Genomic DNA, 15,738 nt, shown 5'->3' on the forward strand with positions numbered 1-15,738 from the left:
GCCTCTCTCAGGCAGTCGAGCCCTGTCCGGGCCGTATTTCTCAGCTGGTGCCTGGCGTTGCAACCTCAGAGGTTGCATAAAGTTTAATAAATAATTCTGATGGGTTAATTGTAGCTTGCAGGCTCAGTTGTTGATTAGAGTCATATGGTGTTTTTCCAGTACATCGCAACCTTAATTTCAACATCCTTGTTTCATATAACCGCAACAGATTATGTATCCAGTCTCTTTATTTATTCGTGGTCCTCTGCCCCTGAAATGAACTGCTGTTGTAGGGAAGGAAACACAATAACTTAACTTCTGTATGCTGTCTGAGGGTGCGTACGTTTACATGTTTCCCAGTTGCACTGGCAAGAAAACCAATAAATTAGTAATGCAAGGTGAACCCTGCGTCAAGCCGCAGATGGAAGATTACTGGATGTTGTTCATCGTGTAAACCAGTTATGCTGAAATAAGAGCAATTCCTATTCTCTTGATACTATTTTGGTTTTAGAATTTCTGTCCAAAATAAACCTGCTAGTTATGAAATAATAACAAAAGCAGTAAGAAAATGCTTTTAGAAGTCATGATTCAGTGTCTTAACAGGAGCAAAGTGTGAAGGGAAATGCATTCTCTCCGATACACAGTGTAGCCTTCAGTGTGGCTGAGGCTTCTCCTCTCTTCTTTTACAGGTGAAAGAATAATCGTTAGATACATTAGTAAACTTCTATATTACACCTTGAACAATTAGACCTACTTTCATGCCCTAGGTGTCGGTTTCTTATCTCTTAATAATGAACACCGTTTATCAAGTATGAGGTGTTTTCTTATAATTGAAGTTTGTTTTTCCTTGGTTTTGCTCTTTGCTTTATAGTGTTTAGGGTTTTTATCTTTATGGTGACCAACAAAGTGAAGGTTTTTCTCCATTATTGGTTAGTTTATTTCCTTTGTCTACATGCAGTATTTTACTTTCAGATGCTGTAGTTAGAATGTTACAGCTAAAAAGGTTTTACTGGTTTCTTTAAAAAGAACCATAAGAAAGTTTAATTGTAGGCTTTGTGCAAGAAGTAACACTTAATTTTGTTCCAAATTTCCCATCAGATCTGTCTGACGGTGCCCTCCTGACTTTAAAAAAAAAAAAAAATTCACGCAGTCTTACTTTCAGCAATTTGTTTGAAGAAATGTTTTAATCTCTAAATGCAAATTCTATAAAAAACAAGCATGTTGATGAATTAGTGTGTTCTGACTCAAATAAGGAATATGCAGCTCTTTTTTTAGGAGAGTAGCTAAAGATTTATGTCTTAATGGCTAAGCAAATATTTGGAAGCAAGTTTAAAGAAACGAAACGAGTGTTTATGAGCAATTCTGATTTACTCAAGTCTGTTAAGTTTGCTGTTGAGTTCTCTGTGTGGTTATTTTTACCAGTTATGGAAACATATCCCTTCTCTAAGAGATGCGATACAGAGCTTGAAGAGAATGGCAGCTGCTGTTGGGTCTCTCCCCACATCCCAGCCATGTTATTTTTCACAGCAGCAGGAGACCACAGTTCTTTAACTCATCGGATGGGGGCAAAGCACACATTGTCTTGTTTGTGTTTTTCCAGAGTCTGTAAGGAGGTAAAAGCCACAAGGGTCAGGACCAGGTGATGACACCAATTCACCTCATTTTTGGCAGTTTTAAATGTACAGAACAGAATCCCATTTTACTTTGGTCGGAGTTCCACTGCTGCATGTGCTGGTTTCCACCAGGCACAGAGCAGGGAGCAGCAGGAACATGTTCTTCAGGTGTAAACCAGGTTCTTGTAAATAGTCTCTGCTAGTTTTTGTTGCAATATTATTAAATAGCACCGTGACCTGTTAGAGAAACAGATGGATTGTGGTTTCTTAACAGTGAGCAAAAGAGAAACTGCTGATATGTGGGCAGCTAAGAATCCTTGTCTGGGCCATTATCTGAGGGTGAATTATGGGCAGTAACTTTGGAAAAGGTCCCTGTACTGAAGTAGATGATACTCTGACTCGTGAGGAAAACAGGTAAGACACTTTTCCCTTTGTGGATAGGGATTTTAATGTAAAACCTGTAAGACCTGAGATGGAAATCCTCACTCACCATATTGTTTACTCTGAACTTGGTTGCTGAAGGCTGCTGAGAACAAATGACTTTGAGCTACGTATTGATGCTTAAAGTAGCAACTCACACGCTCTTCCTTGGAGAGCACGTTGGAGATGCCACCCCCAAGTGAAAGGATTGCGGTGGATGGCTGGAGGTCTTGAGCTGCCGTGGCTGTTGTCCAAGCCTGCATCTGAAAAATTAGCCCTAGGAGAGGGGAGTGGGATCAGAGATGCGTCTAAGAAGCCTACGGCTAGTTGGGAATTTGGGGTGGCCCTGCGGGGTGTCTGCATTGCTCAGTGGGGCTGCGTGGTGTGTCGGGCCTCCCCAGGCTCCTTATGCTGATCCTCCCTTCCTTGCCTCCGGGTGGTTCTGTGTGCCTGAGACCCCAACAAATACCTGTCCCTGCAGGTTGGTTCGAGGTGATCCAAACTTTGAGTAAGTTTTGTGAGAGTGCCTTGGCTTTGGATATGAAGGAGGACAATATCTCTTTTTGGAGAATCTTTTTAATTGGCAGGATAAATTATCTTTCTTTTGGAGACATCAACAGCTCTCACTTCTCTGGGGTCATGCAGAGAAATTAGCATTTAACATTAGTGCTGAAGCAAAGGGAAACATAGCAATTGGCATCTGTGAGGAATTCCAGGTTGACTTTTTTTTTGTATACAGACCTATCCAAATCTCAGACTACGCAGGACAGCTGCTGCTTGCTTAATAGCCCACTTGAGTAATGTGCTGCAGCCGTGGTCTGGGACTGAGTACAGAGACTATCGTTAAATATGTTGAAAGGAGCATTCTTTAGTTCTTTGGTTTGCAGTTAATCCACATATCTTTAAATGGAAGAGAAAACTTTATTCTAAAAGGTGGCTAGGCTGGAGCCAAATGAGGAGGTAGGTGATGATGTTCATTTCTGATCCGGGTGTTCCTGCAGCACTCTGGTGTGTTCCTTTCCCTCAGTGAACATGCGATGTGATAGCTGTGTGACACTAATAGATAAAGTGTTAACTTTCACATGATTCAGAAGATATTTCAGAGGAGACTTTTTTTTCCCCTCTGGAAAATGAATTATAAAGCATTTCCAACTTTTATACTTTTATTATAATGCAGCTATGTTCCAGCAAAAGCTCCTGGCAGATAGTCTGCTCATACATTTCCAAATGAAGATGTGTTAAATTTATTTGCTGAAGGAGCTTGTAGCTTGCGCCGTAACCTTGGTCATGGGACTGGGTATAAAACCAGAGGGATAGAAGCCCACTTAACAGCGGGAAGCAAAGTGGAGCTGGAGCTGGAAATGTTATCAGACTGGGAAGGCAAAATGTGTTGAATTACTTCAGAAGTCAGATTTTGGACATGTGATTTTGGACATGTGGCTTCACTCATTGAATCCACGTGAAGTTCACACTGGTTGTGTGAGGTCAGGATGCACCATGGTGTATGAAGGGGACCGGATGCCCCAAGAAGCTTGCAGGAAAATAGCACAAAAATCCAGGCGATGTCTGTTTCCCAGGCTCGACCCTCTTTACCTGCTAAACCTGTGCTCTCTCCTCCTACAGGTGGGTGGGAGGCTGAGCTGCTCACCCCAAGGAATCAGCAAAATATGCATCATGTTTTCCAACAGGATGATATCCTGTTAATTCAGTGAGAGGTTTAGACAAGCACTCAGTGTTCTATATGTAACGTTGTGTATTTTTTATTTATAATTAATGATGAACATAGAGGTTTTGTGGAGGTTTCATTTTCCTGCTCTTAAATACGTATTGATCAGGAGTAAGTTCTATATATTTTTCCACACTTAGTGCATCAAAATTTGTTGCAGTAATCTTAAACCTATTCATAGTTCATACTGTGGAGGTGCTTTCAATAGAATATCTCGATCAGATTTTGCCAGAGCGTTATTGTAAAATGGATACTGAAACCCTGGTCAACTCATGTTAAAAATCCCAACATGGTACATTGACTTTTGATGTGCTGACGATATTTTCTTTGTAAGAAAATTGTTCCTCTCCACTGCCCCAGCCCAGGGGCTGTAGGGAGCAACTGTATATTTCTTAGAAGGTGAAAACTGAATGCAGGTTTTCTTTCCACTCTGACTTTGTTTCTTTTCCAGGCCCTGGAGGAAGCCCAGAAAGCCATTCAACAGCTCTTTGGTAAAATTAAGGATATTAAAGACAAGGCTGAAAAATCAGAACAAATGGTAAGCAGCAGTTTCATTCTAGCCTTCGAAAGGGTGAGGAGACTGACTTTTGCTTCCAGTTCTTGTTAAAAAGGGAACATTTTTGTCTTTGGTCCTGCTGACCTGGTAATTTGCTGCCAACCATGTGTTGAATCTGTACCCTTGTCCTTGTGTTAATGTGGCTGTAGAGCTAACATGCTTGTAGTTCCAAAGGGGGGAGAGCACCCTTTTTATCTCCTTAAAATTTTGTTGCCGTGGCTTGATATTTAACCAGACTCTTGTTTTCTCATTCACTAGGTTAAAGAAATCACACGGGATATCAAGCAGCTAGATCATGCCAAGCGCCATCTGACCACCTCCATCACCACCCTCAATCACCTGCACATGCTGGCGGGGGGTGTGGATTCCCTGGAGTAAGCGTGTGAATTTTTAGTGGTACTTTGATGCCACTGCTGAGCTCTTAAGTTTGGTTCAGTGCTCTGAATAGGGCTGTAACAGCAGCTGCTTGTTCTTCTGGAGGGAAGTTTGCTTAATAGGTTGCAGTCTTGATTTTTGCTGGCAGATCCTTTCTGTGTTGTTCTGAGTGACCCGCAAGTTCTGTTGCTGTATTTAAGGGTTTGCAGCATTGATTGCTTGAATTGCTGTGTTGATTCTCGGTGATAAGGAGTGAGTCTGGCTCCATTAAAGAGTAAGACAGTTAGGTATCCTCATTAGGGATGTGCTCTTCGGGGATTTGGGGGGATTTTTATCAGTCTCAAGTCTTAAACTGGAACGTGTTCTCTCTTTTGGAAAGATCTACTCTAGGTCTAAGAATAAATTTAAAGAAGCCTTAGAGCTTGTACTGTGTATGAAGGGAGGTTATGTGTTTCTAATAATCATTTGTGGATTTTTTTAATGTGCTTGAGGAACACACAGGCTAGGACAATTCAGTATTTTACATGTTGCATCTGTGAAGCTGCAAGACCCAGGCACAGCCTGTTCTTGGCTTGTATCAAATTCTGCACGAACACTGCGCTGTTAAGTGTTCAGAATAAAATTTTACTTAGGCTGCTGTATCCATTTGAATGATCCTGAAGGATGAAATAAAAATAAATAAACTTGATTTTTTTTCTGTCAGTTCCCTGTGAAAGTTATTAACAGAAAAGTCAAGGCTAATAGCTTTTCAGCATAATGATTCTCCTCCCTGTGAAGCTTTAACTCACACTTTGTGTGTGATGATGAATGGCTTGACTCAGGTCATTATAGTGAAATAACATTTACTGCCTCCGGACCCATACTGGGAAGCGGATGCATTCAGTAGTTTACATGTTCTTTGCCAAGTGTTGCTTTTGACATTTAGGTTTTTTTGAGGCATTGTTAGATGTGTGCTGGATTGGTTTATTTTAGCATCAGTTAAGTGAAATTTTAATGCTGCATTGGAATGTTAATGAAGAGTTGGGTATTTTAGAAAAATAAATGTCAATAGGGACCAGCATGACCCAGTGGGGATGAGGTAACCTGTGAAATTACCACCCAGGATTTTCGTTGAACCTGCCTTTGTAATTCTTTGATTTCCTCTACAGGGCTATGACCAGGAGGAGACAATATGGTGAAGTTGCCAACCTTCTCCAAGGTGTTGTGAATGTGTTGGAGCACTTCAACAAATACATGGGGATTCCTCAGATTCGACAGCTTTCTGAAAGGTAAAGCGATCAAACCCTGAGCACTTGCATGCCTGCTGGGAAGGAAGGTTAGAAAATGCATTAGGCAGAATCAGTTTCTCGAGGATGGGAAGGCTGGACATGGTCCTTTGAATTTCTTTCTAGTCAGAACAAACAAGTTAAAACTGGACACAGTTTACTCAAGTCTTGAGCAGCCTATTCTGTTAAATAACAATGATTAGTACGGATGCAATTCATGAATGATTTGTGCTTCTTGATGACTGGCTTTTAATTTACTTACCTGGAGTAATCTGTGGAAGTGCAAACTGGTTTATGTGATCTTCATGTGCAGGTGTTTGTGGTGAACCCTGAGGTGATGCTTTCTCCTGCTTCCTCAACCTCCGTGATACAGTTCAGCAGCCTGATGTGAAGCAGAAATACACCAACGTAGTGGTGCTTGGGGCCCCTTTCTGCCCAGACATGTGCCCTACTGCTGCCGAGTTGCTGTCAAACTGCTTAGCTGCCCAAGGGATTTCTTTTTGTGCATTTGCCAAACTTAGTTATTCTGAACACCTTGAGTTTCTTTTGCCAAAACCTGCTCCCTTTGCCCAGTTCTGCTGAGATTTGAGGCTTGTAGCAGATAGCATATAGCACACCTGACTGCTCTAAACGTTTATGCTGAGCTCGTACAGTCTTGATTTTCTAATGTGGAGTTACCACAGATAAATTTGGTGAGAGTTCTGGTGCAGCTCCAGCAGCAAGTGCCAACTGTTCTCAGCAGCAGCGGGTGACTTGGTGGTGACGAAGCCACCAGCCCTCCTGGGGTCTTGATGTCATTTGGGACGTGACAGCTGGGTGTCGAGGGAACAAGGCCCTCCCTGTCCCTGGCCAAAACCTGCTCTTCCTGCTTTACAGTGGGATTTATTTCTCTCGCATCACACACATGATGTTTGCTTAACAGCCTGTAGCAGTGCTAAACACAGCTCAGAGGTGGAAACAGCCTATTAATGTTAGGGATGCACCTTCTTAATGATACAACCATATCTGATAGCATTTCTTTTCTGTTTGAAAATTGCAAATCTATCACCACCATCTTCTTGATGCCTGAGATGACTTTGCTCATTACAGAGGTGCTTGAAGGAGCCTTCCAGGCACAGTAATTAATTTTTTTTGGTGACTCCCTTTGCTAAGACAGCAGCTGGATGCCTGTGGTGTTTAGCGATGGAAATCACATTTGAATGATTTGTTTGTAATATTTTCATGTGAATCTGTTGGACTTTATGGTATAGATAACCTCTTCCAGAAAACCCAGATGGAATCCATGAAACAGAGCAAAAGAAAAATCCACCCTAAAGCTAGAGAGAGAGATGGGGCCTCGTTTTAACAAAGCATTTGACCATAAGCACTTGTTTAAATGAACATGAACATCAAGGAAATACAAACATATGTCAGTGCTTTTCTGGATTTAGGCTGTCGACTATTCCAACCTGATGCTCAGAAAGATAGCCACCTTCATTTTCTTCCAGAGTGGCAATGCCCTTGGGCAGAAACGTGCTGTCATTGGCCACTGTAAGGCCAAATATAATTTAAGCCTTGGTCCAGAATTCTGGCTGTTTTTTCCCTTCTGATGGATGATGATTTAATACTTTTGTAGTTGCTGATAACTATACAAAAACAATTCATGCTGCTGCTACAAGGCACAGTGGTTTCGAGTCACGCCAGAGAGACTGGCAAGGACATGGAGGAAAACTTCTTTTGTTTTAGTCTCCCTTCAAGATAAGGATCTGGAAAGCTCAAGAAAGCCTGCTCCTCCTATTTTTAGAATTGCCTCGGCAGGGTTTTCCTTCCAGTGTTTACACAGGGAGAGCTGCACCATCTGGTAGCGATAGAAGTGGCTGCTTGTGGGGCGAAAGGAGAGCTGCACCCAGGGTGTTGCTGGGATCTTGTTACTGCTTTGACATCCAGGCAGCAAATTACTGCAGGGAGGTCTACGGCACAGTAATATCTGCTTTGGAGTTTGACTACACGTGTATATATTAGTGCCCAATTTGGAGTTGACTTTTATCTCTCTTTGCTTGGAAATACTTTTGTGATTCATGAAACATCAAAGGAAGTTTGCCTGGCTTCTTGCAGTGCTATTTTTAGACTGTGAAATTGCTGGCGTTTGATATCTCATGAATTTGGTTTAATGGTACAAGTGAAGCCTCTTGGATGTTTGCAAAGGCCAGAAATGCTTTAGTAGATGTTGGCACAGGCCGGTGACAGTAACCAAAGTCTATTATATACAATAAGTCTATTATATACACTGCTAAACGAGCAGATTCTGTTACTTTCTTTAATAAAGAGCCTCTCATTCTTGGCATGAATGGAGTCAAGCCAAATATGAATGGGAAGCCATGGGAAGGAAAAGTGCCTGCTCGGTGGTGTTGGGTGTGCTCTTTGTTGTGGGGTATTCAGTTTAGGTTCCAGCTCCTAGATGCTGTGAAAACTAATGATGTGTTTTTAATGTTGCTTTCCACCTGTTCTGTCCCTTTGAAAATAACTAAACAAAATCCCACTGTAAGTATTCATTGGAAACCTGACTGAACTCTCAATTAATTGGCTTCTTGTGGTGATCCTGTTGAGTATTGATGTGAAAATGTCACAATTCACATCCAAATGTAAATATTTTCGTAATCGTGTTCCTAAAACGATTTCTTATATGGTGCATTGGACGTTGTTTGTTGTAGTAAATAGCAATATTTTGTTATCTCTCAATCCTCTTCTGTTTTTTTGTCTGTGGAGGGAGCATACAATTAGTGGTCACAAACATACCCATGAAAGTGGTCGAGAAAGCCTTGCAGATAGTGGAAAAAAGCCTGGAAAGTATTTAGGAGAAAGATGATTATAAGTTTGCTACAGAAAAACAGGCTAGTTCAGCCTCTTTTTATCTCAGCAAGCTGCCAGGCGTAGTTTAAGATTTCTGGTAGCTTTGGCTAAAGGAATTGTGGTTTCTAGTAATTTAATGTCATTTGAAACATAGCAGTGGGTTTTCTTGTTTTTATTTTTTTAAAGGTGGGGGAAACAGAGAACAAAAGCCACTAATAATACAACAAAAGTCAGAGAAACAAAAATCACTAATACTTGGGTAACCAAAGGCTTTGGCAACCCCGGGAAAAGGCAGTTCCCTGCTGCGGGAAGCCAGGGCGGCTGCTGCGATACCCCAGCGTGCTGCCAAGGGGAGTCCAGTCGGGGAGAGATACCCTTATCAACCCGACCTGAGAAGAGACCCAAAATCTGTTATCAGCCGAGAGCGCCTGGGGTTGCTGAGCCTTGGTGGGCAATTCTCTTTCTGCAAGTGGTTAAACACACACGTGCAGAAACGGTCCTTGAGCGGCGAACGCGAGTGAAGCCAGCCATGGGGTTGAGGCTTTTATCACTGCAGTTTCCATTGCATAAAGATTATTCTGAATTATTGAAAGGCTCACAGCTTTCCGTGGGGAGCAGTCATCTCTAGAGGCTACAGCGAGTGCCTTCCTGTGTTCTCTGCCTTAAGCAATCACTTTGTAAAGAGGTGGCATAAAGGTTTTCGTGTTTCAAGGTGCACGCTGGTGGAAAAAAATAATTGTGCTTGTTTGTGTGTGTGCTTTTGTAAAGAGTGATTGTTACTGGGGGGGCAGTGAGGGTCCCTGTCATTGCGCACACATACCTAAACCTTTGGCTACTTTGATGTCTCTGTCCTATCCCTATGTTAGCAAATATGAAAAAAAAAAAAAAATAAAAAGGCTGAAACTCATTTTCCCTGTTTGCTTTTGAGAGATTTTTAAGCAGGACAGATTTTAAAAAATACTTATTTTTAACATCCCAGTTCAGCAAGGCATTCCTGCAAGTTTCTTAATTTAAGGATATGAGAATCCCCATTAAGACTATCCTTAAGCACTTTCCTGAATCAGAGCCTAAAACAACAAAGCCCGTGGACAGGGCTTTTAACTGCTTGACAGAGCCTCTTTTAAATTTGTTGAGTCTTTAGGAATCTGGCTGCTGCTCTTTTCAGTGCCTCCACTGTGCTTGCGCTGCAGCTGTTGTCAAATAGGAAGGTCCCTGTAGCTGGTCATAAGAAAAGAAGTGCCACAGCTAGTAACTTCCAGCTGTTTATACAAACTCATTCATTTCTGTGACTCCTAATACTAAAGACTTATTGTTTCTTGATTAGTTAAAGGATAAAATTTTGCAATCCATGGTTAGTGTCTTTTTTCTTCTTTTTTTCTTCCTTTTTCTTAAGGATCAAAGGGTTTGGTTCTGTGATGCTTTCTCACATGAATTGTTAGTGCTTACTTGTACAAATTAAGCAGGATATACCTGTAGTTGTGGCTGCTGGGCTGGGTTCCTCCTTACTGCTTTAATTTCCCACTCCTTCTATTTCAACATATTAGTGAAGCCCTTTTGTTTCACAGTTATGAAGGTATTAATGGGGGATCTATACCTGGAAGAGTAGAGGAGTTTCTAAACATTCCTGTGAAGCAGAGAGCTTAAGTGAGAATTATGTTTGACATTGCAGGCAGGAAGCTTTTCCACCAAAATCCCCATAAATAAATCCTGGATAAGGCAGGTCATACATACAGTTAAATCACAGATACAAAGTTTTATTTCAGCTGTCACTTTTAAAGGATTAGAGTTTTCTGCATTTGGCACTATTAAAGAATCCGGCCTGTTCTCCAGCATTGTCAGGTCATCTTGTAGTGTTTCACTGCTAATGGACCTCAAATGGGAAGATTAAAGCAGCAGATCATTCCTTGATAAGGTTGAGGAGTCTTAAACAACAATAAAAATCCAAAGTCTTCTCCCCACAGTCTGAACAAACATTTTCACAAATGTAGCCACTCTTTCTAACATATCAATCTCAGTGGAAAAATCCACTGCTTTGAATGATCAGTTTAGACCTTAAAGCATTTCCAGTATAATAAAAAGTGATGGAAGAATTCAAGGGCTGCAGAGGGATCTAAGTGCCTAACTGTTTGTTTTGGCTCTTTCTAGTATGTGTAGGCATTTCCATTTCCCTAGAAGTATCAATTAAGCTGTATTGACTTTTATTTCTGGAAATTGGAAGCTTTATTCTCTCAGCGAAATAAAGAGCAAGACTGTGGTTTGTTCAGAACATTTTTGCCTGTTTCATACCTTTGCTCTTTTATGCTTCTTAAGACACGGAGGATTTATAGAATAAAACTGCAGCCAACAGTATTCACAGGGATGCATTTAAAAGTGGGTCAGTGCACCTGGAACTGTGAAAGGTTCACGATGGAGATTGAGACATTGTGAAGTTTTTTATGTGTTAGAAACATACTTTTGTTGAAAAGTGATCAACGTACACAAATGTAAAGATAACTTGATCACATTGGCATTACAGGAACCCTGCTGATTTCTCAGCTGATTAACTGGCCCTTGTTGAAATACTAAATTGCAGCAGGGCAAGAGCATCTAGGGTGTGTTGTGCTGCAGCTCAGGGATCAATGCTCTAGAGCTGGCGTTGTCATCCTGTGTCATTCAGGGAGCAAATGCTCCCCCAGTTTTGACATACAGGCCTTCTTAGTGTAGATGGTTTCTCTTTAGCTGCCTTTTTTGTCCCTTAAAAGCCTTCACATAGCTGTTAGCTTTTCAGTCTACTTTGTAGTAATGTTTGCAGGCAATGAAACAAAGAGCTGGTTGTACCACCAACAAAGCCCTTGTGTCCTCTGTCCTGGTCAGGGTGAAGGCAGCGCAGAATGAGTTGGGACAGCAGATCCTGGCTGACTTCGAGGAAGCCTTTCCTTCTCAAGGTACAAAGGTAAAGTTCTCACCTCCCTTCTTCCTCCTGTTGAAAAGTGTTGCTGAAAACTGACATAACTGTCATCCACTTTTATCTCGTTTTACTTCTAGATTTGATCTCTCTCTCTGTTTCAGGAGTTATTTTAGAAAGCAAACAAGTCTCCCAAGCTGTAGGGTGCTAGGTATATTTCTCACTGTTTCTGTCAAGTGAATGTGGGGGAGAAATGACACCCTTCCTCTGTCACGCTGCGCACATCTATTGCAGTGAGGTCTGCAAGGCAGGCGGGGAATGCCCCAAGCACTGCGCGCGTGGCCCGACAGACCGGAGGGGGGTTCCCTCGGCATCTCCCCCAGGTTTCTGGTTATGTGTTGGACGCAAAAGCTTCGTGTTGTGTTTAGGGAAAGCCGGGCATAGGCTGTCTGTTGACATGCTGCTACCAAGTTTGTCTCTGGTTTACTCAGACAGCACAGATACAAATCTGGGCTAGGGCTAAGGCAGCAAATGTGCTTCCCCAAAATTACGCATCCAAGTGTTTGCAAACAATATAGGGAGGAGGTGTCAATTTGAATTTACTTGAAAGAAAACACTAGTTCTGTCTTCCAAAGTACCAGCTCTGTGGGTTTCTTCATAAAACTATCAAGTACAGAAAGGAGGAAACTGTTTGGAAGAGATCCTCGATGAAGGGCAAATCTCTGTCCACGTGCAGCAGCATCAAAAGAGCATCTTTTTTTAAAAATGTTTCTAAATTTCCTGTCTTTTCTGCTAACATCATGGTATGCACCAATAGAGACCAACAGATGCTACTTTAAGTGTTGCAGATTGATCATCTCTAGACTGCTTTTTTCCCCCCATTAATTTGGCCTTCAGGTTTGCAGAAAAGGGGTTTGCTTGTCCCGCTTGTCAGCTGCTTCTCTTAGCTGTTCCTCAGGATATCTGGGCTGATGAAAGACCTTGCAGGAGTGATGGGACAACGGTTCTTTCTGCAGATGGAGCTGGCTGCTCTTCTGTGGTAGGGAGCTTCCTGGCTGTTGAGCTACAGAACAACTTTACAGCCAGTGAAACAGAAGCGGCTCAGTTTGCAGCCAACAGAAGAAAGATGCCTAAGTGATAATAAAAAGTAGCAGCAGAAGCATCAGAAAGAGAAGAGTGATGGAGAGGATAAAAACAAGATAACCTGGATGCAGTAAAATTTACAATCACCCATTCAGCTATTTAACCTTAAATTATTTGTTCCTGTTTATTTTGATAGAGGCCTGGTGGACCCAGCAATGTCCTACGTGATGCGTGTCTAGTCGCCAATGTCCTGGATCCCAGAATCAAACAGGAAATCATCAAGAAATTTATTAAACAACACCTCTCGGAGTATCTGGTCCTTTTCCAGGAAAACCAAGATGTAAGGGAAACTCAGCAAGCTACATTTGGATTTTGCATTTTGCTCTGCTGGTGTTCACAAAGTTCACATTTCCACAGGTTCCTGTGGTGAAGAGTTTCTAACTGGAGGGCTCAGGAGCAGTGACTGGCTGATGAGTTGGGAGTCAGTGTCGTCTCTGCCAGGACGACTTCCCTTCCATCTTAGACCTCAGTTTCAGATATCAGCACGGGAAATGTTTTCCCCTCATAGAGTAAATAAATAAATTCAAGTTAGATATGCTTTTTGCCCTGTAAAGAGTTGAAAAATTAAACTCTGAAAATTGCAAACCCAAAAACTTTGAAAAACAACGTTACCTCCCCCCAGACAGACAAAAAAAACCCCTAAAATGCCTAAAAAGGAAAAAGGATTTCCAGGAAGGGCATTAATCTTTGTAGCTAATTTTTAAACTTCCTGTCCTGATGCTAACAGTTTTTTTAAAAATTTACCGTAATCATCTTGGATTTGAAAAAAAAAAAAAAGCCAACAACCAAACAAAACCCACTTTGGATCAAAATTTATTTTAACAGTTTTGAAATGTTGACAGTTTATGACAAAGAGGAGAGAAAGGCTAAAATGCTTCATTATTCAAAATTATTCAAAAGCATTTTTCCATCAAAGTTTTTTGGATTAACCTTTCTGCTTTTTGACCAGAAAATGCTAATATTGGGGGGAGAAATCCCATCCTGCTCATGTTGTAAGAATTTTTGTAGAAGTTTGTGGGTCCACGGTCCCCAGAGTGTGAAAACCAGCTGAACGTGAGAATCCAGGAATTCCTGCATTCTCGTCCCACTGTTGACTTTTAATTTCTCTTTCTGTGAAACAAAGAGGGTGGGATCAAATGAGTTATTATTGGGTCGAGTTTTCAATAGTATCTACATGATTTAGGAGTACTGTTATCCTCATTTTCAACAGAACTCGCTCTTAAAAGATAGGGTTTTCAGTCTGGCATGTGTTTAAGCACTTTGAAGAATGACTGTTAGCATTCAAAGTATTATTAATAGCGGTCAAGTTAGCTTTGATCGATAGCCCGAGCCGCTCTGCGAAGCTACAGCAGCACAGTTAAGCAGTCGGGCTGAATATTAGCAGCTGCTGCTGTTAGAGATGTTGTTCTCCATCTTCCTCAGGTGGCCTGGCTGGATAAGATTGACAGACGCTACGCTTGGATAAAGCGTCAGCTGGTGGACTACGAGGAGAAGTACGGGCGCATGTTCCCCCAGGAGTGGTGCATGACGGAGCGCATCGCTGTGGAGTTCTGCCACGTCACACGGTGAGCCTCTGGGGAGCTCACGATGCCTCCCAGCAGAGCCCCCTTCCTTAAAACAAAAGGTTGGCTTGTCTTTTCACCAAATTGTTTGTATATCTGTAGAACTCTCAACAGTCTTCAAATATCGGTGTAGAATTGTCCGTGATTAAAAGCAAGCGCAGAGTGAAAACCCTGAGAAGTATCACTAAAACCTTGTGTACTTTTGAGAGAGTGAGATAATGTGGAAATCCATTTTCAGTGTAACAGAGGTAAAAATCAGTAATGTTAGAGGCCAAGTATAACAGCATGAGCTGACTGTGCTGTGACTGTCTCTGACCAGAGACGGGGGACCAGAGGGAGGTGCCAGCTGCAGTCCCAGGAGCACCATTGCCTTTGTTCTGGGACCCCTCTCAGAGACACTGCACTTCCCAAGGTTTGATACTGCGAGCTTTCCTGGCTGCAGTGGTGTGCTGGCTGTTAGGAGATGGGGTCCTGTTACCCACAAAGCTCTGAACAACTGTGGTTGTGTTTGAAACATGATCTGTAAAGGAGTTTGATGTTAGAGACCATCTTAGGAATTAGCTTGAATTTTGTGATGGAAGTCTCTCTGGGGCATAGACTGAATTACAGTGTTAGGTTTCAGGCCTTTCTCTTTATAGAAAACCACATTTGGGTTTTGGGTTTTTTTTATTCCCCCCCCCCCCCCCCTCTCTCTTTCAGGACAGAGCTCGCTAAGATAATGCGCACAAGAGCAAAGGAGATTGAGGTGAAATTGCTTTTGTTTGCAATTCAGAGGACAACCAACTTTGAAGGACTTCTGGCTAAACGCTTCTCAGGTTGCACTCTAGCTGATGGGACAGTGGTAAGGGGATTTCTAAAGAGCAACCCTTTACTCAGCAGCTTCTTTGGGAGAAAAAAGCCCTCACACACAGCTACAGTAAGGGGAGACTGCAAAAGGTGTCACCTGCAGCCTCCTCTCGCACTGGCAGGTCAGGGTGTTTAGTGTGACTGTGCACAGTGGCTTGTAGTTGGGAAAGTGATTCTTGCTCTTGCAGGCTGCAGTAGAGAGGATGGCACAGGGCTCACAGGAAGGAGAGAACACTGATTGTGTACTTTTTTGGTTCTCCTCAGCCCTGTGCTGTTTGCAACTGAAGCCACATTGCTACGGAGAACCACAAAGTAATTATGGCATGGTGACTGCATTATAATGTTTGTTCTCTGCATGTCGATGACACATTTTCACTAAAAGTCATCTCTTCTCTTCACTTCTCGTTACCACACGTTCACCGCATGGTACCATCTTTCAATCCCACATTGTTTGTTGGGTTAGTCTTACTTGCAGGGGCGTTGGTAGCTTCTACTTTTCAGTGTCTCATTTGGTAGATTGTAAAGGCAGAGCCAAGACAA

General features: G+C 42.1%; 1 protein-coding gene across 4 annotated transcripts in view; it reads left to right on the top strand.

Annotated features, from left to right (window-relative positions):
• Positions 1-15,738, top strand: part of VPS53 (VPS53 subunit of GARP complex) — a 74,206-nt gene that overhangs the window by 15,726 nt on the left and 42,742 nt on the right. For all 4 annotated transcript variants that reach the window (XR_012631719.1, XR_012631720.1, XR_012631721.1 and 1 more), the window contains exons 5-11: positions 4,190-4,276; positions 4,553-4,668; positions 5,818-5,937; positions 11,617-11,695; positions 12,927-13,070; positions 14,213-14,355; positions 15,052-15,193. Coding sequence is in view for 1 of the 4 variants with exons in the window: in XM_074890500.1 (XP_074746601.1) it covers positions 4,190-4,276; positions 4,553-4,668; positions 5,818-5,937; positions 11,617-11,695; positions 12,927-13,070; positions 14,213-14,355; positions 15,052-15,193 (831 nt within the window). In the remaining 3 variants the exon portion in view is untranslated. The remainder of the gene's footprint in view (positions 1-4,189; positions 4,277-4,552; positions 4,669-5,817; positions 5,938-11,616; positions 11,696-12,926; positions 13,071-14,212; positions 14,356-15,051; positions 15,194-15,738) is intronic.

This window comes from Strix uralensis, chromosome 20 (assembly GCF_047716275.1).
Source record: "Strix uralensis isolate ZFMK-TIS-50842 chromosome 20, bStrUra1, whole genome shotgun sequence".
In the NCBI taxonomy this organism is placed as follows: Eukaryota; Metazoa; Chordata; class Aves; order Strigiformes; family Strigidae; genus Strix; species Strix uralensis.